At 42.9% G+C, this 22,168-nt stretch overlaps 1 protein-coding gene across 12 annotated transcripts in view; it reads left to right on the forward strand.

The window, feature by feature from the left end:
• The window catches only part of LOC140686240 (trafficking protein particle complex subunit 9-like), a 164,423-nt gene extending 144,299 nt beyond the window's left edge, over positions 1-20,124 (forward strand). For 3 of the 12 annotated variants that reach the window (XR_012059941.1, XR_012059938.1, XR_012059946.1), the window contains exon 3: positions 19,605-19,826. Coding sequence is in view for 3 of the 12 variants with exons in the window: in XM_072939961.1 (XP_072796062.1) it covers positions 6,379-6,426; positions 19,605-19,853 (297 nt within the window). In the remaining 9 variants the exon portion in view is untranslated. Of the gene's footprint in view, positions 1-2,361; positions 2,632-6,340; positions 6,427-19,604 lie in introns of those variants that run through there. The other 9 variants (XM_072939960.1, XM_072939959.1, XR_012059944.1 and 6 more) reach the window with 8 other exon arrangements.
• Positions 20,125-22,168: the final 2,044 nt, after the last annotated feature.

Below are 22,168 nucleotides of genomic sequence, written 5' to 3' on the forward strand. Positions count from 1 at the left end.
TATTGTTATTGTTTGCCCTCGAGTTCCATAGGAAGGGGTGCTGTCTCAGGCTGTCTAAAGCCAGATCTGAACAAAGATAGGGTGATGGGCTGTGCTGCTGGACCTACACAGTGGAAGGGGATTTCCACCTTAGCTTTATAATCAGGCAGGTTAGTTCAAATCTTGCCTTTACCAATTATTATCTTTGTGTCTTGGGGGAGAAACTGTACTTTTTTGTGTCCAAATTTGTTTATCTGTAAATAAGTTCAGTATTTATTTTAAGGTTTCTGTTTTAGAATTGAATGAGCTAATTCATTCATTTATACCTAAAATAGCGATCGCATGGTTCTATGCTGGTGCCTTGGTAGTTGATTACTAAGGGAATCGGCAGTGAGAATGGGGGTGGGGGACCCCTGGATAATAGAGCTTATATTCCAGGATATGCTTGTAAAAGACTGGATGTGCAGTAGATTTTTAGTAAATATCTACTCCTTTCCTAATCTGCATTGATTGTTTATATATCTTTATACAAATATATTAACAATTTTTATTGCAATTTAAATATTTTTGTAGTATTTACATTATGTAGCTATAAAAATACATGAAATAAAATGATTTGACTTTTATTTTCTTTTCAATAAGCAAAACAAAATAAAATAGAAAAGAAAAAAGTCTTGAGGGAGTAGAAATAATTTTATTTCTGTGGAATCAATTCCGTATAATAGGTCTTTGTCATGTTGTTAAACAGCATATAAAATTGATAGGTTGTGACATACTGGAAATGAGGAAACAGTGGAGACATACTACCTCTAATGCAGTCATTTTGTTACCAAGTCCAAACTCGTTCTGCTTGCTGCATGACAGGCCAATAAATGGGGAGATGAGATGTTGGAGTAAGGAATAGTGACTTCATTTGAAAATCTGGCAGACCCAGAAAATGGCATATTGATATCCAGTAGAACTCTCTTCCCCAAAGCAGAATTCAGTCTCCTTTTATACTAAAAAGCGGCGGGGATGTGGTTGGTTGTTGCAAACTTCTCGCTGTACGAATTGTTTGTCCTTGGAATCCTTTGTTCCTGCAGCTGTCCATGGTGGGTCAAATTAAGGTGCCCCCGTAAAACCTCCAAATAAAAGAAAGGTTATTATCTATTTTGCAACTTGCCATCTGTACATAAGTGTAGAAGAGCTAATATCCTTAAAGATCAGAGCCCGGAGAATAGGCTGTCCTGGATATTTCAGGCTAAAGGCAACTTTTTTTTACAAAAGGTGCAGAGATAGCAAGTCGGAGCCTAGAAAACAAGGTACAGGTTTAAAGCCAAACGAACACATCTAACATGGAGTCAAATTTGTTCTTTTCTTTTACAATTTCTTTTTCTAACTCATAAATAATTTTAGTAAGAAACATGAGAAATTTTTTTTTATTTTTGCTTCTTAATAACGGATTACAACTACACTTTAGTGAGCAGGGATGCTGTGCGTGCCTTGGTGTCACAGCAAACTCTTGTTGGGGGTGGTCGACCCTGTAACATACCTGATGTCCCGTGAGTGTTGGTGAGGGTCCCCCTAACCAGGGGCTCTCTTCAGGAACCACCATATGGGCATTGACCTCTGGAGACCTCTTTTTCAGCTGCAGGAAATTTTTTCAGATTTTGTGATGGAAAAATCTCTCCATCTGCAGATAATCAGGGAATAAAGGAAGAGGAAAAGGGCTTGAAGTAGAGTAGAAGAGAAGGACAGAATATCAGGGAACGTGGGGGCTTGGCAGCGGGGCCTCGGGAGAGAGAGGAGCAGAGGTGTGGAGGGTCCCGGCTACGGAACTAGCTCCTGCACCTTTCCCCGCACCCAAGCCACACAGCTTTTAATTGGGCCCAGGACTCCCTCCTGTCTGGATGTCACCCTGGGCAGAACTTTGAGAATCGAAGCTAAGGGGTGGTCAACACTCACCTAGGGGGTCACTGAGGACTTTGCTCAAGTCCACATTGACTTTTCCAGTCATGTGCCTTCACCTGTTCTTTATCTCAGGATCTGAGAAGCAGGAGCAAGGAACTCATGGAGAGATCCAGGAAGATATCTGACTGTGTTAAGAGACGACAGTCACAGTGACACGTGGAGCGAAGACACTTGCAGTAAAGTAAAATAACTTCACAACTATTGCATCAGAGCTGCAAGTGTGAGAGAACCTAAGCCTGTCTCAGAGTGCAGGGGACAAGAGAAAAGGAATGGTAAAATTACCACTGACATTTGAAATTTTGTTAAAAAGAATGCTACTGTTAATTGTATCACTTGAATGTATGCAGGTGTTTTTCTATGAGCATTCATAGGTTCACAAAACCCCACCAGCCACTCTTGCTCCCATCTGGTGTGGGCTTTCTCAAGCACAGTGCCCTTCCTGCTTGGGTGGGCCACGCTGCTGGTCCTCGCCTGGGGCCGGACTGCTACAGGACACTGAGTCCCCGAGGCACGACCTGGGATACATGACAGGAACATCTCTGCTCTTGGCTGAGGGCCTCCGTTTCCCCCTGCAGTGTAAGAATGCCGGTGACTCAGTTAGAAGCATGCATCCAAGCCATCCTTCCGTGTCATCACCATCTAGAAGCGGTGCCTGAATATTCTGAATTTCTGCAGAATGTTGTTTACAATCACCTTGAACAAGTGAGTGTGTGTTCTCTTTCAAGTGGAGGAATTACTGCCGTTTTCCTGGAACTTACTCACCAGTAGTCCATCTGATTTTTCTGTGCTAGGATTCAGTATAGCCTGCTAATAACTCTGCAGTCAGATCTTGAAACCCTGATGAAGAGGATTATTTATTTTCTTTCCTTATATGATAGTATTTTACTTTCAAAATTCTGAGTTTTCTGTTCTTGGAGGAATTTTTTTGGGGTTTGGAGAAACAACTTTGCTCTTACCATCTTTGTGACCTGTTGCTATATGCATCTCACCTGTCTTCTGTCACTTGTGAGGCGGTTCCATTTGTGACCCTGTCCGGGTTATTCATGTTATAAAACATAAAATCTGTAAAAGTACAGAACCCTTTTACTCCGAAGACATTCCACAAATACTCCTTTAATCTGGGTGTGGTTTTAACAAGACACAAACATTAGAACATATACTTGCAGGTTGCCAGTGCAAAATCCCCAAATGAATAGTCTAGCTCAACATCTAAAATCTTTCTTATCTACCTTGGATATGTATGGATAAGTGAAGCAGTTTGCTAAGAACCCAAGACCAGGTTTAGGATACAGGCTGATGTAGCTCAGCGGGTCCTCCCAAGCTGATGCTCTGCCAGAGAGTGGGGTTGAGGGGAGAGGGCATGCCCTGCCCTCCATGAGCTGACAGTTTCATGGCAAACACCTTCACAAGGTGAAGAAATTGGAGTTTCTTCTATGAACAGTGGGTCTGAAAAGAGCCCAAAAAGCATGGGAGTGACAAAATCCCATTTGTCTCAAGTAGGGGAGAGTGGCTGTGTGGCCACTTGGGAGACTCGTGAGTCCAGGTGGGCAGTGTTGGTGGCTTCCACTTGAGCGGTAGGATAGTGGGTAAAAGCGAACAGATTGAAGGCATGTTTAGATGGTAAAAAGAAAGATTTAAAGCTGTCTGTGAAGGTAGGATGGAGTAAGGCCCAGGTTTCTGGGTGGATTAATGAGTTAAATGATGGTCCTGCTGTGTTCTGAGGAGGGAAAGCTGCAGAGGGATTTCTGGGGGAAAACTGATGAGTTCAGCTGTGGGTAAAGTGAAAGGTTGTTAGATGTGTGGTCTGGGATCTCAGGTGAGAGCCAGTAGGGAGTAGGGAGAGGGGAGAGAGACTTTCAAATAATTTTATCTTGTGAACATACATATAAGGATGAGTAATGACACACTTAACCCCTCTATATTCTGTATTTAAAACCCAGTAACATTTTGCTATATTGGTTGCAGGGGTTCTTAATTTTTTAATACAAATAAAATAAATAGAAACAAAATAGTGGAGTTAATGAATATCTTAGAGTTGATGTGTGTCCTTGTATGTATTTTGATTTCTCATCTTTATAAACATAATCTACAAAAAGTTAACTTGCTTAGAATAAGAGTTAAACACAGGGACATGACACACTCTGTTGGGGGTTGAAGGTGATATCTTTGGCAAATTATATAGCCTCTCTTTGCCTTTGTTGCATCTTCTGTGAATGCCCCCGTGCCCCTCATCACAGCTGATTTCCTAGACTAGAAGTTGGGAGGGAGGCTGCTGAAGAGAGTAAGAGGTGGCAACTGCTAGGAACAAAGAAGACAAAGACAAAAACAGATTAAAGCCGAGAAACTGAGTCCTAATACCCTCAAAGGAAAAATAATCCCGCAGTGTTTTGAGCCACTTATCATAAGGGAAACAAAATCATGTGGATCCAAATCTCTTGAGCATATGTGTATTGTGGGTGGGAGGGTATCTTCAGAAAAGGGTTGAGAAGAGGCTTTTTGGTTTCCCTTAACGTTTTCAGTAAGAATGGGGTGCAGAAGCAAAAACCACCCGCTACATAGTAGAAGGTGTTGTTTTGTGCGAAACTGACCAAAGTTTGGAAACCAGTCATCAGTGGTGCTGGGAAATGAAGAGGCTTCTGGATTGGGTGGGGCACTTGCTGTGACTTCCAGGTGACCTGCTGGCTGGGGTCTGTGAGTTGGGCAGTAGGTTTGCAGTGTGACCTGGGCATAATCCCTGGCTCTGAGGCTGCTGGTCTGACTAGCAGACCTGGGCAGATGCAGTCCTATTGGGGCATCTCGCGATGTGGCCTGGGACACCTGCCATGCTGAGGGCGAGAGGAGGGATCCCCTAAGGGGGTGTCCCTGTGAAGAGTAGAAACGTCCTCCTGCAGGGGAGGAAGAGCCTCTGAGCAGCGGGCCGGATGCACAGGCATATGTGTATTGCAGCCTGAGCACGGAGATTTCGGGGACCTGGAAGTCATAAAGTGGCCCGAACAGCCTTGTTCCTGAGAAACTGGAGGGAAAAGATGCTGCAAATGTAGGCTAATTTCAGACCCTGTGGTGGGTCATGAGTGATAGGAAAGAACTGGTCAGGCAGGCACGAAAGAACCCTGTGGTTGTCCCAGTTGGGGCGTCACACCAGAGGGAGGAGCAGAGTTATAGACTTTGTCACTTTTTATCTGTGTGACTTTGAACAAAAACACCCCACCTCTCTCTATATATATCTTCATCTGTAAAGTGACAGAGTGACAACTCGTGTCATCAGAAGGCTTAGTTTAGCTCTGATCCTCATTGTCCAGTCCTGTCAGTGCTGCCCTGCAAGGTTCTGCAGTGGGTGCTCTTACCCTGAGATGGGAGGGCGTAGAAGGGCATTGTAGCACCCGAGGGCAGGAAGGGGTTGCTTTAAAAGCAGACATGTAGCCTCCTGCAGCTGCAGACCTACAGGCAGTTTGGTTTATGGTCGTGGAGAGGACTTTGGAGGTCTTAGCATCGTCTTAAGACTTGTTTTCCCTTGGGGACCTGATTTGCCTTTGCAGATTAATGTTGAAGATTTGGGCTTCTGGCAAAGCTGTTTTCAGAGATGGGTATATATGTAACATATAGTATAAAATGAAAGGTTTTATTTAATATTTGGGACTTTGTAGCTGTAGGGAACAGCTCTGTTGGCCTGGTTTCCACGGAGGACACTAGCAGTCGTCAGAGCGTGCGGGAGGGCAGGCAGCCTGCAGTGCTGCTGCGGGGGTTCTCCCCAGCAGGACGCTCTGCTGAGTTGACTCTTCTCTGAGTTTGGTTGCCAGAGGAGCAGACAGCAAAGTAATGAGTTCTGGTGGGATTGTATAATGACAGGAAGAAAGAGGGAGCCGTAGTTCTTAGGGACTAATACACTCTTTTGGTTCCTGATCCAGTGTGTCCCATTACACAATTGATGAGTTGTGTCTATTCTGGGACTTGATTGAAATAAACGTGCAGCCTGAATATTAAGAGTTATGTTTTATTTGTCAGAAGGACTCAAGCCAGGATGACCGCCTCTCAGAACACTCTGAGGGACTGCTCGCAAGAGTAGGGGAGAAGCTAGGATTATATAGGAGCTTTACAACAAAGACCAGGTAGTCAGAACAATAAAACATTGCTTGTTATCTAAAGAAAGCCAGGTATCTCAAGTTCATGAATTTAATGCTTTTCAATATATGGGAGGAAGCCAACATTTGGGCTGACTGAATATATACTTTAGACAAGCACCTAGCTATCTAGTGCCAGTAATCTTCCTTTCTTATTCTGAGTCTGCTCAGAGGGCACCATTGTGAATGGCTGCAGGCCTGTCTTCACTGGGGGGTGGCGGCAGCCGCTGATGACTTGTTTTCAGCATTCTTTGTTTAGTGACATGGTTGCAATATTTTCATTCAATTTGTAGTGTTTTCATTCACAGAAAATTATGGTATTACCCTGATTATGGATAATCTGGAAGCTTGGAATGGAACCGAGATGGAATTACTGCAGGTAACTTCTACTTTAATAAACCATGTGTAAACATGAACACGGAGGAAGCATACAAAAGGATTCGGTGGTGAATGGGAAGGGTTTCTGCACGTTACAGGAGAAGGCAAGGCAGAATTCTTCTTCTTTGTGGGCAGGTATGTGAGTCCAACTTTCCTTTCTGAAGTGCTTTCTGAGAACTGTTTATGGTAATGAACCAACATTGACAAACGGTGACACACATTGCATTTAAGAGCTGGCTGGCTTCAACTTGGGTATTGGACAGGTGGAATTCATAGGCAGTGGTCAGGTGGATGGGACAGAGATGGAGCCCAGGCCTGGGCCCATATTCAGGTTGAAATCGCCATTTACTCACCATAGCGCCTTGGACTTGAATGTAACCTCTCTTAAACTGATGGTGAGTCTGTGAAATGGGCATGATAATATTCGTTACTTCCTGGGCTTGTTGTAAGTTCTGAAGATTATTATAGCACACATGAAGCACTTAACACACTGACACTTAGCAGTGTACACTTTGTTCGACCACCACGCTTGGTGTGTGTCAGAGTCTTAAAGGCAGCATGTGTCTGTTTAGGATGCACTGGTAGCCCCTTGGCTACTTTGTGAATTTGGTGATTTCCTTTAATACTTGTAACTCTGTGTGCCATGGGCAGTTATTTTTATGGACAGATGAGGAATCTCAGGGTAAAAAAGACTGTGTAATTTGCCCAAAGTCAGACCATAATTTTGTGTGCAGGGGCCTCGGTTCAGCATGGGCTCCTGGGCCTTCTGCTCTCTCCGTTCAGCACCAGAGCCAGATGTGGGCTCGGCTGTTTCCCAGGCCAGAATATCCGGCAGGCCACAAGACACACCTGGTCCTGTGCTGCTTGAGCAAAATCTCCGGAGGAGAGGCAGTTACAAATGGGATAAACATAAAAACAGACGACAGCAAATTGTGATCAGCTCTGAGAAGGAAAGGAACACGTCTGGCCGTGCAGAGCTGGGAGCTTTCCCGTCGGGGCTGCTCTGGGGGCGCTCATCTCAGCTAAACAAGCTGTGCTGCTGCACCAAGGCAGGAAGGCAGGGCGCGTGTGGCCAGGTAGACAGGGCCTCGTTGATCGTACTCATTCCCTATTAAGTGGCAGGTGTCACAGGCACTTAACTAATAAACAGACAGATGTTGGCCAGAATCATCACGCATTTTGCTTGGTAGTTTTATTGGCGCCAACTTTGAGAGGAGGTCATTGAAGCTGGGGAGTTTGCTGCATGCCCGTGATTACCATGGAAATACCCCCACTGGTCTTTCAACCTAGACTGGTGTGGCTGTCATGTCCCAGCCCTGTGAATGGCATCGTGCAGCTTCTCCCAAGTGGCCCAAATGACTGACATTGATATGCTTAATTCGTAGGAAATGGTATGTGGCAATAAGAGAAAAAGGTAGTAAGAAATTGGAAAACTAGAAAATAACCAATTCTTCCCCTGCTGGGGGACCGTACCCTGTGTCTCTCACCCCACTCACTGCCTGTCACCTCCTCCCTGCCGACTCCGTGTTCAGAAGCCACTCTGAGCCTTTGAAGAACATTTTGCCTCATGACACTGTTGACTAGGACCTGCGACCTCTCTGTCCCTGGTTAACTCTCTCTTCAAAGCCATTTAAATTTCTTGCAGGCTCCTCCACTCAAATGTAAGAATAGCCCCTTTAAACTTCTTGATGCAGCTCCTTAATGAAGATCTTGGGAAGGAAACCTAGCCAAAACCTGGGAGGTATTCACAGAGTGAATGTAACCTGAGCATTTTTTGACGTTCAGAATCAGAGCGGTGGGAGACACAGGAAGGCCTTTTTAAGTTAGAAAGTGGAAAGAGAAAGGACTCAGGATGTTTGAGACTGAAACATCTCGGTCCCAGCCAGCAAGGCACCTGCGTTCAGGATGGTGTGTGGGGAGTGCAGAGTTCTCAAAAAGAAAGAAGTGGTGGGATGGCAGGGAGGACATTTAGGTACTTAACTGGGGAAGGAAAAAGTTGGCTGAACAATTCATGGTTGAACAAGAGGATTGTGACATGATGTGCTTGTATTTTGGAGAGAAGGGTTTTGTGGAGCCAGGCCTAAGGAGAAATCTCTCTGACTGGGGAGTCAGCACAACAAAAAAACACAGAGAACCAGGCAGACCCCATGGCCCCTGATGGGGGAGAGGCTGCCCACCAATTGGAGACCTGGAGGCAGCTTCTGTCCCTTAGCTGGGGTCTCAGACCTCACTTCACATCCCAGTCCTGTTGATACAAGAAAAAATATGTGGGGCATGAGAAGGGCTGTGTCCCAGGCTTCCGTTGAGCCCCTGGGATGTGCCCCACCAGATTTTGTTCCTTGGCTTCATGCAGTAAAGAATTCAAGAACAAGACAGTGTTGAGTAAAGGTAGATTTATTCAGAGAGATACATTGACAGGCATGAGAAACGTCACGAAGTATGGGGGTTTGATGCTCAGATTAAAAGTAGGCACACACTCCACAGAAATAGTGTGGGCCTTCTCCGAAGAGGTAGAGAGAGGGGTTCCTGGGATGTGGCTCTGTGTTGCTCCTTTTCTTGGGCTTCGTGGTTTCATATGCTAATAAGTAGAAGGACCAGCCTTAGGGCAAGGGGCTGGTATTCCAGGGAGTTGGCCATTTTCCACCCTTTGACCTTTTGTGGCTAGCCTTGTGACTGCCATGGTGCCTGGGGCCGTGTTATTCACCATGTTACTATTACAATGGGTGTATAATGAAGCTCAGGATCTACTAGAAGTTAAATCTCTTCATCCTGAGCCTCAAGACCTATTGGGGGTTGAATTCTTCACCATTTTGATGTTAATTGCTGTGGTCTTTCTTGAATGGCTTGCTCTGCCCCCTTCCATCCTGTCTCACTGTGATGACACAGAGAGAGCAAAGGCCGGGCCCTGCGTGTGTTCCTGCATTTAACAGCGGGAGATGTGGGGTGGGCTGAGGATGACTCTGAGTGGTGAGAAATATGTTTCAGATTTTCCCACATGAGACATGGGGACCTGCCAGCAGCCATCGCAGATTTATCTCACGGGCATTATCGCTTGTGTTGTTACGGAAACAACAGGCCAGCCAAGAAATAAGCAGCACTCAGAGGGTGGGAGTACTGAGATTTATTATGCCAGCGGGCTCAGAGGGGCTTCTGTTCCCAAGCCCTGAGCACATCCAAGACGTGCACATGAGGTTTTATAGGGTTAATTACAAGTATGGGGCTTTTAGCCAATAAGGCTCAAACAACAAAAAGCAAGGAATCAGTACACTGAATCTTATCAATTTGGAACAGATCACGTTACTGACAATTGTTGACCTTGGATTTACGAGTTAGCTTGTTAGCCCAGTAAACTGACACTGAACTTCAGATTTACGAGTTAGCCCAGCAAAACTTAGATCAGTAAACCGACACTTATCACACTTAGATTTGTGACTTAGCTTGTTAGCCCAGCTGGGGTTTTTGTTCACAGTGTCACTCATCTTTTTTATTTTCCTTTTATTTTTAAAGTATTTAATCCAAATTTAATATCAGGATTTTTTTGGAAAGAAATTTCTCTTTTTCTTTTCTTTGGGGCTCTTTTGGGGGGTAGGAAATTAGGTATATTTATCTGTTAGTGGAGGCCCTGGGGCTTGAACCCAGGACCCTGTGCACACTAAGCACACGCTCTACCACCTGCCCCATCATCTTTTTCTTTTTGCTTTAGCTGCCAAGAATCTTACAGCTGAATTTCTAGTCGGCCTTTAACACTTGCCCTGACTTCATGGAATCCATTTTTATGAGTTTACCTCCCCCTGGTTTCATTTAAGTATTGAATCTCCATTTTCTCTTCACTCTCAGTTTTGCCTTTTTGTTGTTATGGTTGTTAAGCTGTGTTTAAAAAATTGTTTAATTTCTCTTTTAGCAGGAGGCTGAAGTAAATAAATATGTAAACAAACATCACACTTAAATGCTTTTATATATTCTAAGCTGTTTAGTTGTTAATTAAAAACCAAATTGAATATTAAAGGGATAACATTTTTAAATTATTTTTTTAATTTTTTATAAAGACATAGCTGATTTAAAATATATGTTTCAGGTGTACAATAGATGCTCCATTTATAGTTACTGTAAAACATTGTCTGTATTCCCTGTGTTGTAAGATACATCCCTCTAGAGTGTTTACATTACATGTTGCAGTTTGTATAAGAAAGTTGGGTAACGCAGAGTCTGGGACGTGGCTGTGGCTGACCCAGGTTCACGCAAACCCTGCCTGTCAAAGCTCAGGCCTTCACTGCTGTCTGCAGGGGAGCGAGTGGAGGCAGCTCTCATCAGCGCTGGCACCACACTCTGAGTGGCAGTGACAGCAGTGACTGTGTGTGGACGTGAAAATTGTTGTTCCAAGAGTTTTACATGCTTTTCTGCATTTAATAATTAAAGCCCTCCTGTGAGGAAGGGTTTTAAGTTTTTAATGAATAATACATTTTATTTTGATATTGATAGACTTCAAAACTCCGGAAAATTTACAGGAGTAGTACAATAAATGCTTAGATACAGTTCACCTTAAAGGGCACTATTTGCCCTTTTGTGACGGGCTTATTTTAGCATAAATTTTCAAAGTTCATTCATATTGTAGCCTGAATCAGTACATTATTCTTTTTGTTTGATAATATCCTTTTCCTTTTTTTTCGTTTTTGGTCTATTTAAAAATATTTTCATTGAAGTCTAGTCAGTTTATACTGTTGCATCAGTTTCTTGTGTACAGCACAAAACTTCAGTTAAATAGGAACATACCTGCATTCATTTTCATATTCTTTTTAAACATAAGTTACTATAAGTTATTAAATATATTCTCCTGTGCTATACAGTATATACTTGCTGTTTATTGTATACATACTCAGCATCTGCAAATCTTGAACTCCCAATTTATTCATTCCACACCCTCTCCCCTCTGGTAACCATAGTTTGGTTTCTATGTCTCTGTGTCTGTTTCTGTTCTGTAGATAAGTTTATCTTTTTGTTCCTTTGTTTTTGGTTTTTTTTTTTGTTTGTTTTAGATTCCACATGTGAGCGATCTCATATGGTATTTTTCTTTCTCTTTCTGGCTTATTTCACTTAGAATGTCATTCTCCTGGTCCATTCATATTGCTGCAAATGGCATTATTTTATTATTATTTTATTGCTGAATAGTAGTCTATTGGACATATATACTACAACCTCTTTATCCAGTCGTCTGTCAGTGGACATTTAGGTTGTTTCCATGTCTTGATATTGTAAATAATGCTGCTGTGAACATTGGGGTGAAAGTGTCTTTTTGAATTACGTTTCCTTTCGGATATATGCCCTGGAGTGGGATTGCTGTGTCATCTGGGCCCCCAAGGTTTTGTCTTTTGAGGAACCTCTATACAGTTTTCCACAATGGCTCCACCAAACTGCATTCCCACCACAGTGTAGGAGTGTTCCCAATTCTCCACAGCCTCTCCAGCATTTAGTGTCTATGAACTTCTGAATGATGGCTATTCTGACTGGTGAAAGGTGATACTTGTTTGCAGTTTTGATTTGCATTTCTCTGATAATGATATTGAGCATTTTTTCATGTGCCTATTGGCCATTTGTATGTCTTCATTGGAGAAATGTTTCTTTAGGTCTTCTGCCCATTTTTGGATTGAATTGTTTGTTTTTCTTTTTTATCAAGTGTAAAAGCTGTTTACATATTCTGGGAATTAAGCCCTTGTCACTTTCATTTAATGCAACTATTTTCTCCCACTCCATAGGTTGTCTTTTTGCTTTAATTTTTGTTTTCTTTTCTGTGCAAAAGCTTGTAAGTTTAATTAGAACCCACTTGTATATTTTTGCTTGTATTTCTATTGCTTGAGTAGACTGCTCTTGGAAAATATTGTTGAGATATATGTCAGATGTTTTGCCTAGGTCTTCTTCTAAGAGGTTTATAGTGTCTTGTCTACAATTTTAAGTCTTTAAGCCATTTTGAATTCATTTTTTTGTATGTTGTGAGGGGGTAGTCTAACTTCATTGATTTACATGCAGCTGTGCAGTTTTCCCTGCACCATTTGCTGAAGAGGCTGTCTTTGCTCAATTGTATGTTCTCACCTCCTTTGTCAAAGATTCAATTACCAAAAGTTTGTGGGACTATTCTTGGTAATTTTGTTTATCCATTCATTGATGGATGGATATTTTTAGTGACTTTTAGCTACTCTGAATGATACTGCTATGAATATTGATGTGCAAGTTTTTGTGAGAATACATTTCCATTCTGTTGGCTGTACAGTTGGCCCACCATATCTGTAGTTTCCACTTCATGGATCCAGATGGCTGATTGCAAAGGGACTTGATCATCCTTGGATTATGGTATCCAGGGTGGGGGGTTCCTGAAACCAACCCCCCGAGGACACTGAAGGATGACTCTACATGTAGGAGTGGAATTGCTCAGCCACATAACTCTAACCTTTTGAGGAAACATCGGGCTTTTCCAAAGAAGCTGCACCATTGCCCCTTTCCAACGGCTGCATATTGAGGGTATCCATTTCTCTGCCTCCTGACTGACACTTGTTATTGTCCATGTTTTGATTATAACCATCCTAGTGAGTTTAAAATGAGATCTCATTTTGATTTTGATTTCGCTAGTGATGCTGACCATCTTTTCAGATGCTTATTGGCCAATTGTGTATCTATTTAAATCCTTGGCAAATTAAAAAATTGGGTCGATTTTCTTTGTATTGTTCAGTTGTAAGCATTTGTTTTATATCCTGGATACTAGTGTCTTATTAGATATATGCTTTGCAAGATTTTTCTCCTATTCTGCAGATTGTCATTTCACTTTAATTTTTTTAAACATTAAAACAATTTCTTTATAGGGGAGGTAATTAGATTTATTCATTTTGTTTTTCTTCCTTAGCACGCACTCTATCATTTGAGCTACCCCTTTCCCCTTTCATTTCACACTCTTGATGTTGTCCTTTGTAACAAATGATTTTAATTTGATGAAGTCCATTTTATCTATTTTGTTTTATCACTTGTGCTCTTGGTATTGTATCTAGGAAGCCATAGCCTATCCTATGACCACAAAGATTCATACTATGTCTTCTTTTAGAAAGTTCATATATTTAGTTTTTACGTTTCTGTCTGTGATCCATTTTGAATTAATATTTGTTATATAAAATACTGGGTCCAGATTCCAGATTCATTCTTTTGCCTTCAGATACCCAGGTGTCTCTGCTCCATTTGTTGGATAGACTATACTTTCAATGGAGTGTTGTTGGCACATTTCTGGAAAACTGACTGTAAATGTAAGTTTCCCCACAGGATTTTTTATTGTGTCTCATAGATTTCTGCATCCAAACTTATGACAGAAGCATAATGACTTGAGTGCTATAGATTTGCTGTAACCTTTGAGTGAGTCCTCCAAATTTGCTCTTCTTTTTCAAGATTGTTTTGGCTGACCTGGGTCCCTTGCTTTCAATATGAATTTTGGGATCAGTTTTTCAATTTTTGCAAAGAAGTCAGCTGGAATTTTGATAGGGATTCCATTAAATATGTAGATTACTTTGGGAAGTCTTAACATTTTTAACAATATTTTCTACCATTGCATGATCATGGGATGCCTTCCATATATGAAGATATTTTAAATTTTTTTTGGTGATACTTCAAAATATTCAATGTACAAATCTTGTAAACTTTTGTTAAATGTATCTCTCATTTTATTTTTTATGCAGTTGTAAATGGAACGGCTTAGCTTCATAAGGGTGGGACTATATATATCAATTTATTTATTTCTAGGATTCCTACATAGCAAATACACTAGGTTTATATTTGCTACATTGATCTATCCACAATTCTTCCCACCCCCGTGTCATAAGAAACCAAGACCCAGCTTAAGCCATCTGAACACCTATGTGGAAGTGAGAAATGAGACCTTTGGGTGGGGTTTGTGTAGATGATACTGAGATCTTATTCAGGATGGCTTCATCTTAATTTCTTTTAAACAATCCTTTCAGAGTACATAGTCAGATACATTAGGAAAATGCTGTTTTGATGTGCGGAGGAGCTAAGACTATAATTTTCAAGTAATTTCTAGTGAGAGTGTTGTACTTGAAACATAATTTGCATCAATCTTTGAAGATTTATGTTTCAGGAGCTTTGAGTAAATAATACCTGTCTTTATTCAATAACTACAACTAAATGCTCAAGCAACATGTAAGAGTTTGAGCAAACTGCTCCCGCCCCGTAGTGCTGGTTGGTTGCAGCTGTAACTGGAGTCAGCGCTTACCTCGCCCAGTACACTTGTGCTGATCTGCTCAAAACAGTTCGTCCAACAGTTTGTCGGTAGTCTTTTAGACAAAGCCATAAAGCATTGATTTAAGGTTGCTGGAATGTAATCTATTCTTATTAATATTAAGTAAGCACATATTGAGTACTTACTGTATGTTGGGAATTGTCCCTCAGCCTCACATGAATATTACTTCTAATAAAACCTCTCATATTTCCCTGTTATTTGCACTTTACAGATAAGGAGACTGAGGATTAGGTCTTCTCTCTTTTGGGGGGAGCTCATTATCAATGATGGGAAGTTGTAAGGAAAAAGATATTGATTCATCCAGAGAAAATATTTTTCTGAGATTCAGTATTGAAGAAGGTAACCACTGAAGAGGGTGATCATTGTTTGAGTGAGACGAGCCCCGGGTTGTACGGAGTCAGCATCCCTGTCCTGGACGCTGCACGTGTAGAGCTGCGTGGTGGGTGAGGCGGCGCGGCCGCGCAGGGAAAGCGGATGCCGGGCCGTTGGGCTGTGCTCAGGCCCAGTGGGGCTTTCTCCTAAGAGCAGTGGACCGTCATTGACAGATTTTAAGTAGGCTAGTGCGATGCTCTCGTAGATCACTTTTGTCTTGTAGAATGCTTAGAAACATTTAGAAGGCTCGGCAGGAGGTGATGTGATGAGTCAGAGTAGGGTGGCTGCAAGGTGTAGCAGTGTTCAATTTTCAAGTGATTTTCAGTCCCAGGTTTGTGGCTCAGTAGACGTGTCACTTTGGATGACACACCCAAGGAAGTGAAACAATTTATCTAATCAATAGAAGCAGTGATGTACAGAACTCCCAGGACTGCTGTGTAGATCCAGTGAGATAACGTGTGCACAGTGTGCAGCATGGTCCCCAGCACAGAGTCAGTGCTGAGGGAGTGCCAGTGAGTACCTGGTAGGACAGGTGTGGGTGGTGGATCTCGTTGACTGAGGAAATTTGCCCCTGAAGGAGGGGTCTTGTCACATCTGTGAGTGATTGGCCTGAGCTGGGAGAGGCAGGGAGACCTTGCCCCCGACCAAGGGCCCTGGGCAGGATGGCTATGGGAGGAACACCGTGAAGTTAGCTCTTTGCAGGTGGAGTTGGAGGTGCCCTTGAGACATCTAAGTGCAGTGTCACAATCACAGAAGTGGTCTGGTCCCGGGCTGTGCATTTTCCTGCTGAGATATTGATCTCTGAACGCGAAGACATACTTTACAGGACAAGTGAATAGTAGTATCATCTCTCATCAAAGCTCACATCTCTTTATTCATCACTCACTTTGCTAATTGGGTACTTACAGAACACACTTCACTGTCCTCCCCTGGGCTCAGGCTCCACAGAAAAGAGCTGGTGAGTCTCCCTCTTTTCCAGAAGAAGACACACTTAGCTGGTAGACATCTATACCTCGCCAGACTTAGAATTTTAGGTTGTTGATTTAATTCTATTTTCTGTTGGTCATCTCCTGACAGGAGAGACGTTTTACCTCATGGTCAGGTTTCAATTAGCTGTTACTGAGAATTGCTGGTCTGATCCATAGTGTATTTATTCTATTAACTTTGTAGAGTACTTATCATTTTTCTGTCTTTGCTCTTTAATTTTGTTTGCCCCTTCAATTTTCTATCTTATTTGGGACCTTATTTTATTTTTTAATTAAAAAATGTCTATTAGCAGTTAACAAAACAAAAGCAAAGAAAAAATGCACATGATAGCTAAATTTAGAAAATATCTTGTGTGTTTTCTGTCTCAGCAATGGAGGGTTCTAGAAACTCGTGAAAAGCTTCATTACATAAGTTCCTTTAAATTCTGATTAAGAAATAAAACCTTCCTTCCTCATCTTTCAAGCTGCACAGCTAATTGTCAAGAAAGTGAGGGGAAATTCTCAGAAGCCAAGACAAACCAGAAAGCAGGGATTCTGGGAGATACGTGAGCCTTAGAAGCCCTGGGGTGCCGGTTGGCTCCTGAACTGAGTTTCAGTTGCCCTGGCAGGAGGGCAGGAGGTGAGCCTGTGGCCTCTCACACTGGGAGTTGGATGGCTGTTCTTATATAAGGCCAAGCACATCCTGAGAATCCTGCTTTATAAAAGGTTGAATTAGAAAGAAAAGAATAAAAGCATTCCTCAAGGCAAGGAAGTAAGGAAAGTAAAATTTTTTGGAAGCGGGAAAAAATAACATATCCAAAGTAAGGATTTAGTTTAAAGCTGTTCTGGCATGAGAGTGACCACAAACCCATGGCAGAAAATCACAGCTCCTCCCGGAAAGAGAAGGTGTGTTTTGAATGAATCAGTGGACAGCCATTCTGAAAAAGGCCTCCAGAGTCTTCTGGATCAAGATACTGGACTCAAACACCTCCCTTCCATGGTCTCATTTAAATAACCAGAAAGGTTTTAAAGGAAAGAAGCCATAATCATAGTTCTATTTATTGACATTACTTTATGCTAGGAATTCAAAGGTGACTATGGAGTTGTCTCCTCTTTTATGGACCTTACTTTCTATTTGACATAGTTGGGGAACTTGGTGGAGGGTGGTGTTAGTATGTTGCAATTAACCAGGAGAGGAGTTTAAGAAAGCAGTGAAGGGTTGGTGACATTTTTCGCTGAGGACAGTCCTGTTCAGTTGGCTTGTAATTACAGGCTCGTTGAGTTGTCACTGGAGGGAATTAATCTTAAGGAATTTGGACTTAACTCAGGCCTCTTCAGAATGGACAAGTGAACCTGGAGAAAGACAGTCAAATCTATGCAGACATTGAAGTTCACTTCAACATGTGGTATCCATGAGCCAAAGATAGGACTAGTAGGCAGCACTTCTTGAGGACAGAGGAGTGGTTTTTAAGGTTCTTCAAGAATGAATCCCAAGGTACCGGGATGACCAGTTGTCAAACTGTGACTTTGCTCTTTGGACGGTGTATCCACCAAGGGTATTGGCCGTTTATAAGTTTCCATTTCTCCTTAATACATGTCAGGTTATGAGGACGTGGGCATAAACGTTTCACACCTTGTCAAGGTGACTTTGGGTACCTGCCTAGAATCATGGGCACAGTTGCGGCTGCATCATACATCTTGCCGCACATCCCGCTCCCCGGCTCCGTGATCACGGCAGAGTGGTTCCTTATTGAGCTGTCCATCTCCTCTGTGACATCGTAACCAAACAAAAGATTGGAGAGTATTAGCTTGGCTTTTTTCTTTTCTAACATTCCCTTCAAATTATGATGACTGATAGTGGACCCAGTTACGTTTGCAGATGATTTACAAGTAGGGCTGTCAGTACAAACCTTGTAATCCCCGCTGTGTGATCTAGAGAAGAAAGTTACACTCTTTCCAAATTGTTTTGATGCACTTATGTGGGAAAATGATGTATGTTTGAATATGTATTTCCTCTCTTACTCATCATGGCTAGAGATGAATATTTGTAGACATGGAATGAGTACTCTGTATTTGAACTGTATGGTCCCCTAAATTCTCCCCAGCTTTTTAAAGTCATCACTGGAGTGCTACCTCCAGAGTGCCGCAAAGCATCCAACACTGCCTGCTCTTCGGACACTGTAAGTTTCCAAGTTGGAGAAGGCTGCTGGCTGGTGAAGCATTCTCTCGCACATCTCTGGTTGGGTGATGTGAGCTGAGAACACAAGAATTGGCAGACAGTAACTAACCACGATCAGGTCCATTTCTGGAACACTCATGGAGGATTTTACACCTATGGTAGTGGAATACGTTATTTCATTTAGTTTTCCCAAAAATCATAATTAGAATTTATCACCTGTATTAAAAAGGAAACTGTCAAAGAGAGTGACGTGCAGACTTTGGACTGGAACACGGGTCTTTCTGATCCCTGTCTCTGTTCCCTCCCCGGCCTATCCTTGCAAATGACCAGGAGACTCTTCCTCAGTCTTGAGTTTCCCTCTGATGTTACCGCTCTCTTTGTTTCTAAGAGAGGAAAACAAGTCTAAACTTACTTTCCAGTTGGAAATGGAATGGAGAGTTAACGTTGGAAGCCGGGAGAATCTGTCCTGTGATGAAGTGGTCTCCGAGCCACTTCCACTGGGATGTCACATCACTGTCTGGCCCCTTGCTCAGCCTGTGCACAGGTGACAGCGCAGTTGTGCCGAGCAGTCCTCCCGGACAGGGCAGTGGGTTGGAAATGAGTTTGGGGATTTGGTTTCATTACACAAGTTCCTGAGGGCCTTGACCTGGCACTTCGAGTGGGAGCATTCCCTGTCCCACAGACTGTGCTCTGGGCCCGTGCAGACCTGACGTGGCCTCAGCCTGAGTCTCAGGGCCCGTGGTGATGAGGAGCATTTTAGCCCATGGTCTGCCGGAGGCTCTGAGACTACTGGGCTGTGGGACTTTGTCCAGGATGATAATAATTCCTCCCCGAGTTTCAGATTTCCTTGCCTGTGAGCCGGGGTAGTAGTTGTTTCTGAGATGATTGTAATGATTCAGTAATGGGTGCAGCGTGTGCTGACAGGTAGCTGGGTGCTTTAGGAGCAGAAGTCGCAGTCACTCTGTCAGCCTCTCCCTGTGCGCTCTGTGCTTTGAGAAGTTGTGTGTTTGGTGAAAGTCCCGCCCAGACCCTAGGGTCTAGATGAACTGTTGTTCCTTTACTTTCCCTTCCTTTTCCTCTTTCCCTTCTCTGTGTCCCATGTTTAGGTAGCAGATTCCTCTATTTCAGGGAATACGGGCTTTTCTAGTAAAGGGACAGGTGGAATGCGGAGAGGTGGGGCCCAGAGGGGGTCTGGAGTGTCTGCACAGTGCTGCTTCCCTGCGTTTCTGCATCCGGTCCCATCAGTGCACTAAGTCAGCCTTCCTCTTCCTTCCTGTGTCATCGGGTCTCTGTTTTAAGGGAAAACCATTTTTATGGGTCTTTTTTCACTTACGTGTTTCATTCAGATGGTTGTTGCTTTTCTCCCTGTGCTTCAGCGTTCTGAGGAGAAAATTCAGCCGTGCAGCATCCTCTCCGAGCTCTACGAGTTGATCGGCTTCCACTGCAAGTCCACCTTCTTCAAGCGGGTGGCCCCCGTGCGGCACGCGGCCCCCGGCATCCTGGAGCCTGGCGGGAAGGCCTGCTCCCGACTCCTCCTGCAGACGCTTCCTGGCTACAGTCTGTCACTGGACTTGCAGGACTTCAGCAAATGTGTTGGAACTAAAACATTGCTTCAGCCCCATTAACCATGCCTGGTTTGGGCCCTGCTGTCCTGCCTCATCAGGGTGAATCTTGATTCATTTAGAACAGGGCTCAGCAGACTTTTCCTTTCAAGGGCTTGGGGGTAAATATTTCAGGGTCTGAAAACCTCCTGATCTCTGGTGCAGCTGCTCAGCTCTACTATTTAGATGCCAGAACAGCCAGATAGTCCACACACCCATAGAGCTTTATTAACAGTGGTGGCTGGGGCTGGATTGGGTGTATGAACTGCAGTTTGCCCCCACAGCCTCCTCAATATTGACACCTGCACCAGAGTGTACATTTGTGACAATGGGTGAACTTACACTGACATGTCATCATCACCCATAGCCCATAGTTGACACTAGGATTTACACATTGTGTTGTGCACTCTGTGGGTTTGGACAGATGTACAATGACATGTATCCACCATCACAGCATCATACAGAGTCGTCTGTCTTAGTGACCTTAAAATGCTCCGTGCTGCACCTCATTCATTGCTCTTTCCCCTCTAGCCTCTGGCAGCCACTGATCTTTCAGTCTCTGTGTTTTTCCCTTTCCCAGAACACCATACAGTTGGAATCAGACAGTTGCTGAAACTTCCCAGATTGGCTTCTTTCACTTGGTAATATGCATTTAAGGTTCCTCCATGTCTTTCCATTCCTTGATAACTCATTTCATTTTAGCACCAAATAATAGTCCATTTTCTGGCGGGACCACAGTTTATTTATCCATTCACCTACTGAAGAAGAGCTTAGTTGCTTCTGAATCCTGTTGAGTATGAATAAAGCTGCTATTAACATCTGTATGCAGATTTGTGTGTGAACATAAGTTTCCATTTCATCGAGTAAACACCAAGGAGCACAGTTGCCGGATCATATGTTAGAATTACGTCTAGCTCTGTAAAAAATTGCCAGACCGTCTTCCAAAGTACCTGGGCCATTTTTCATTCCCACCAACAATGCATTATAATTTCTGGTGCTCCACATCCTCACCAGCATTCGGTGCTGTCAGTGTTCTGCATTTTGGCAGTTCTGACAGGTGTGCAGTGGTATCTCGCTGTTTCAGTCTGCATCCCCTTGATGACAGGTGCTGTGGAGCATCTTTCCAAAGGCTTCTTTGGCATCCAGATTTCTTCTTTGATGAGGTGTGTGTTCAGGCATTTTGCTCATTTTTAATCAGGTTATTCATCCTTCTTGTTGAGTGTAAAGAAATTTTGTTATATTCTGGATTTCAGCCCTTTATCAGTGTGTCCCTGCCCTTCACATTCAGTGCCAGAGTTGTCCTTTGGGTCTCAGTGGAGTGTCAGATCTTCAAAGATATTCCCTGTCTTCCCTCAGCCTAAATACTGTCCTTGTATTTTTCACTTTCATTGACTCATTTTGTTCTTTTTAAATAGCATTTCCCATAATTTGTAAGTATATTAAAGAGAAAAGGGCAATGATTGAACACCGCCTGCCCCACCAGGCTGTGTGCCCTGTGAGAGCAGAGGCCCTGTCCACACTCACCGTTTCCCATGACAGCACATGGCACATGTCCATGTAAAAGTGTGTAACGTGGGGCCAAACCTGATGAGCAGCTATGACGACATGTGTTGTCTACCATTTATTGAGTAGACTTTGTTTCTGATCTTAATTATTAAATCATATGAATGAAACTTGGTTGTTTTGAAAAATAAAACAACAAAGCACACCTCAATGTGATTGGTAATTTCTACTTAGATTTCTGACCCAGGAGGGGATGTTCACCATCATTTTGTGGAGGAGGTTGGGAAGGTAAAGTAAGAGAGTGAGATCAAATAAAGTAAAAATGATAACAGTCACTTGGCTTTATTTTCACTGAAATAAAAGTTATTTTAAACCCTATCTCAGCTGTTGTTCTGTTGTTTTAAACATTTCTCATAGAATTAAATGGAAGCCCACTAAACCCTGAAAGGGAAACTGTGTGCTCAGGTCCTGAAAATTGTTTATGTCTATTTCTTGAGATACAAATTTCCCTGCTGGTTACAGAAATTCGAGGCGGGAACATACAGTGCACTGCATGTGTCTGCCGGCTTCACGGGCTGCTCAGTGTCAATTTCATTTTCTTGGGTTGCAGTTTATACGCATTTCCATGAGAAATATTGCTCAGGCTTTTCCTGAATGAAGGATTGAATTTTCCACAGGAAATATTATGAATGAGAGTGACAAGGCACAAGGGTTTCCCATAAAGGAATAGTTGATGTAATAAACTCTCACTATGGTGAATATTTTTAATAAAAGCCAGTTGAAAATTTTATCACTAGGTCAAATGGCACAATTCCGTCTGAAGAAAAAAGATTCCA

The sequence above is a fragment of the Vicugna pacos genome, chromosome 16 (assembly GCF_048564905.1).
Source record: "Vicugna pacos chromosome 16, VicPac4, whole genome shotgun sequence".
NCBI classification, from domain to species: Eukaryota; Metazoa; Chordata; class Mammalia; order Artiodactyla; family Camelidae; genus Vicugna; species Vicugna pacos.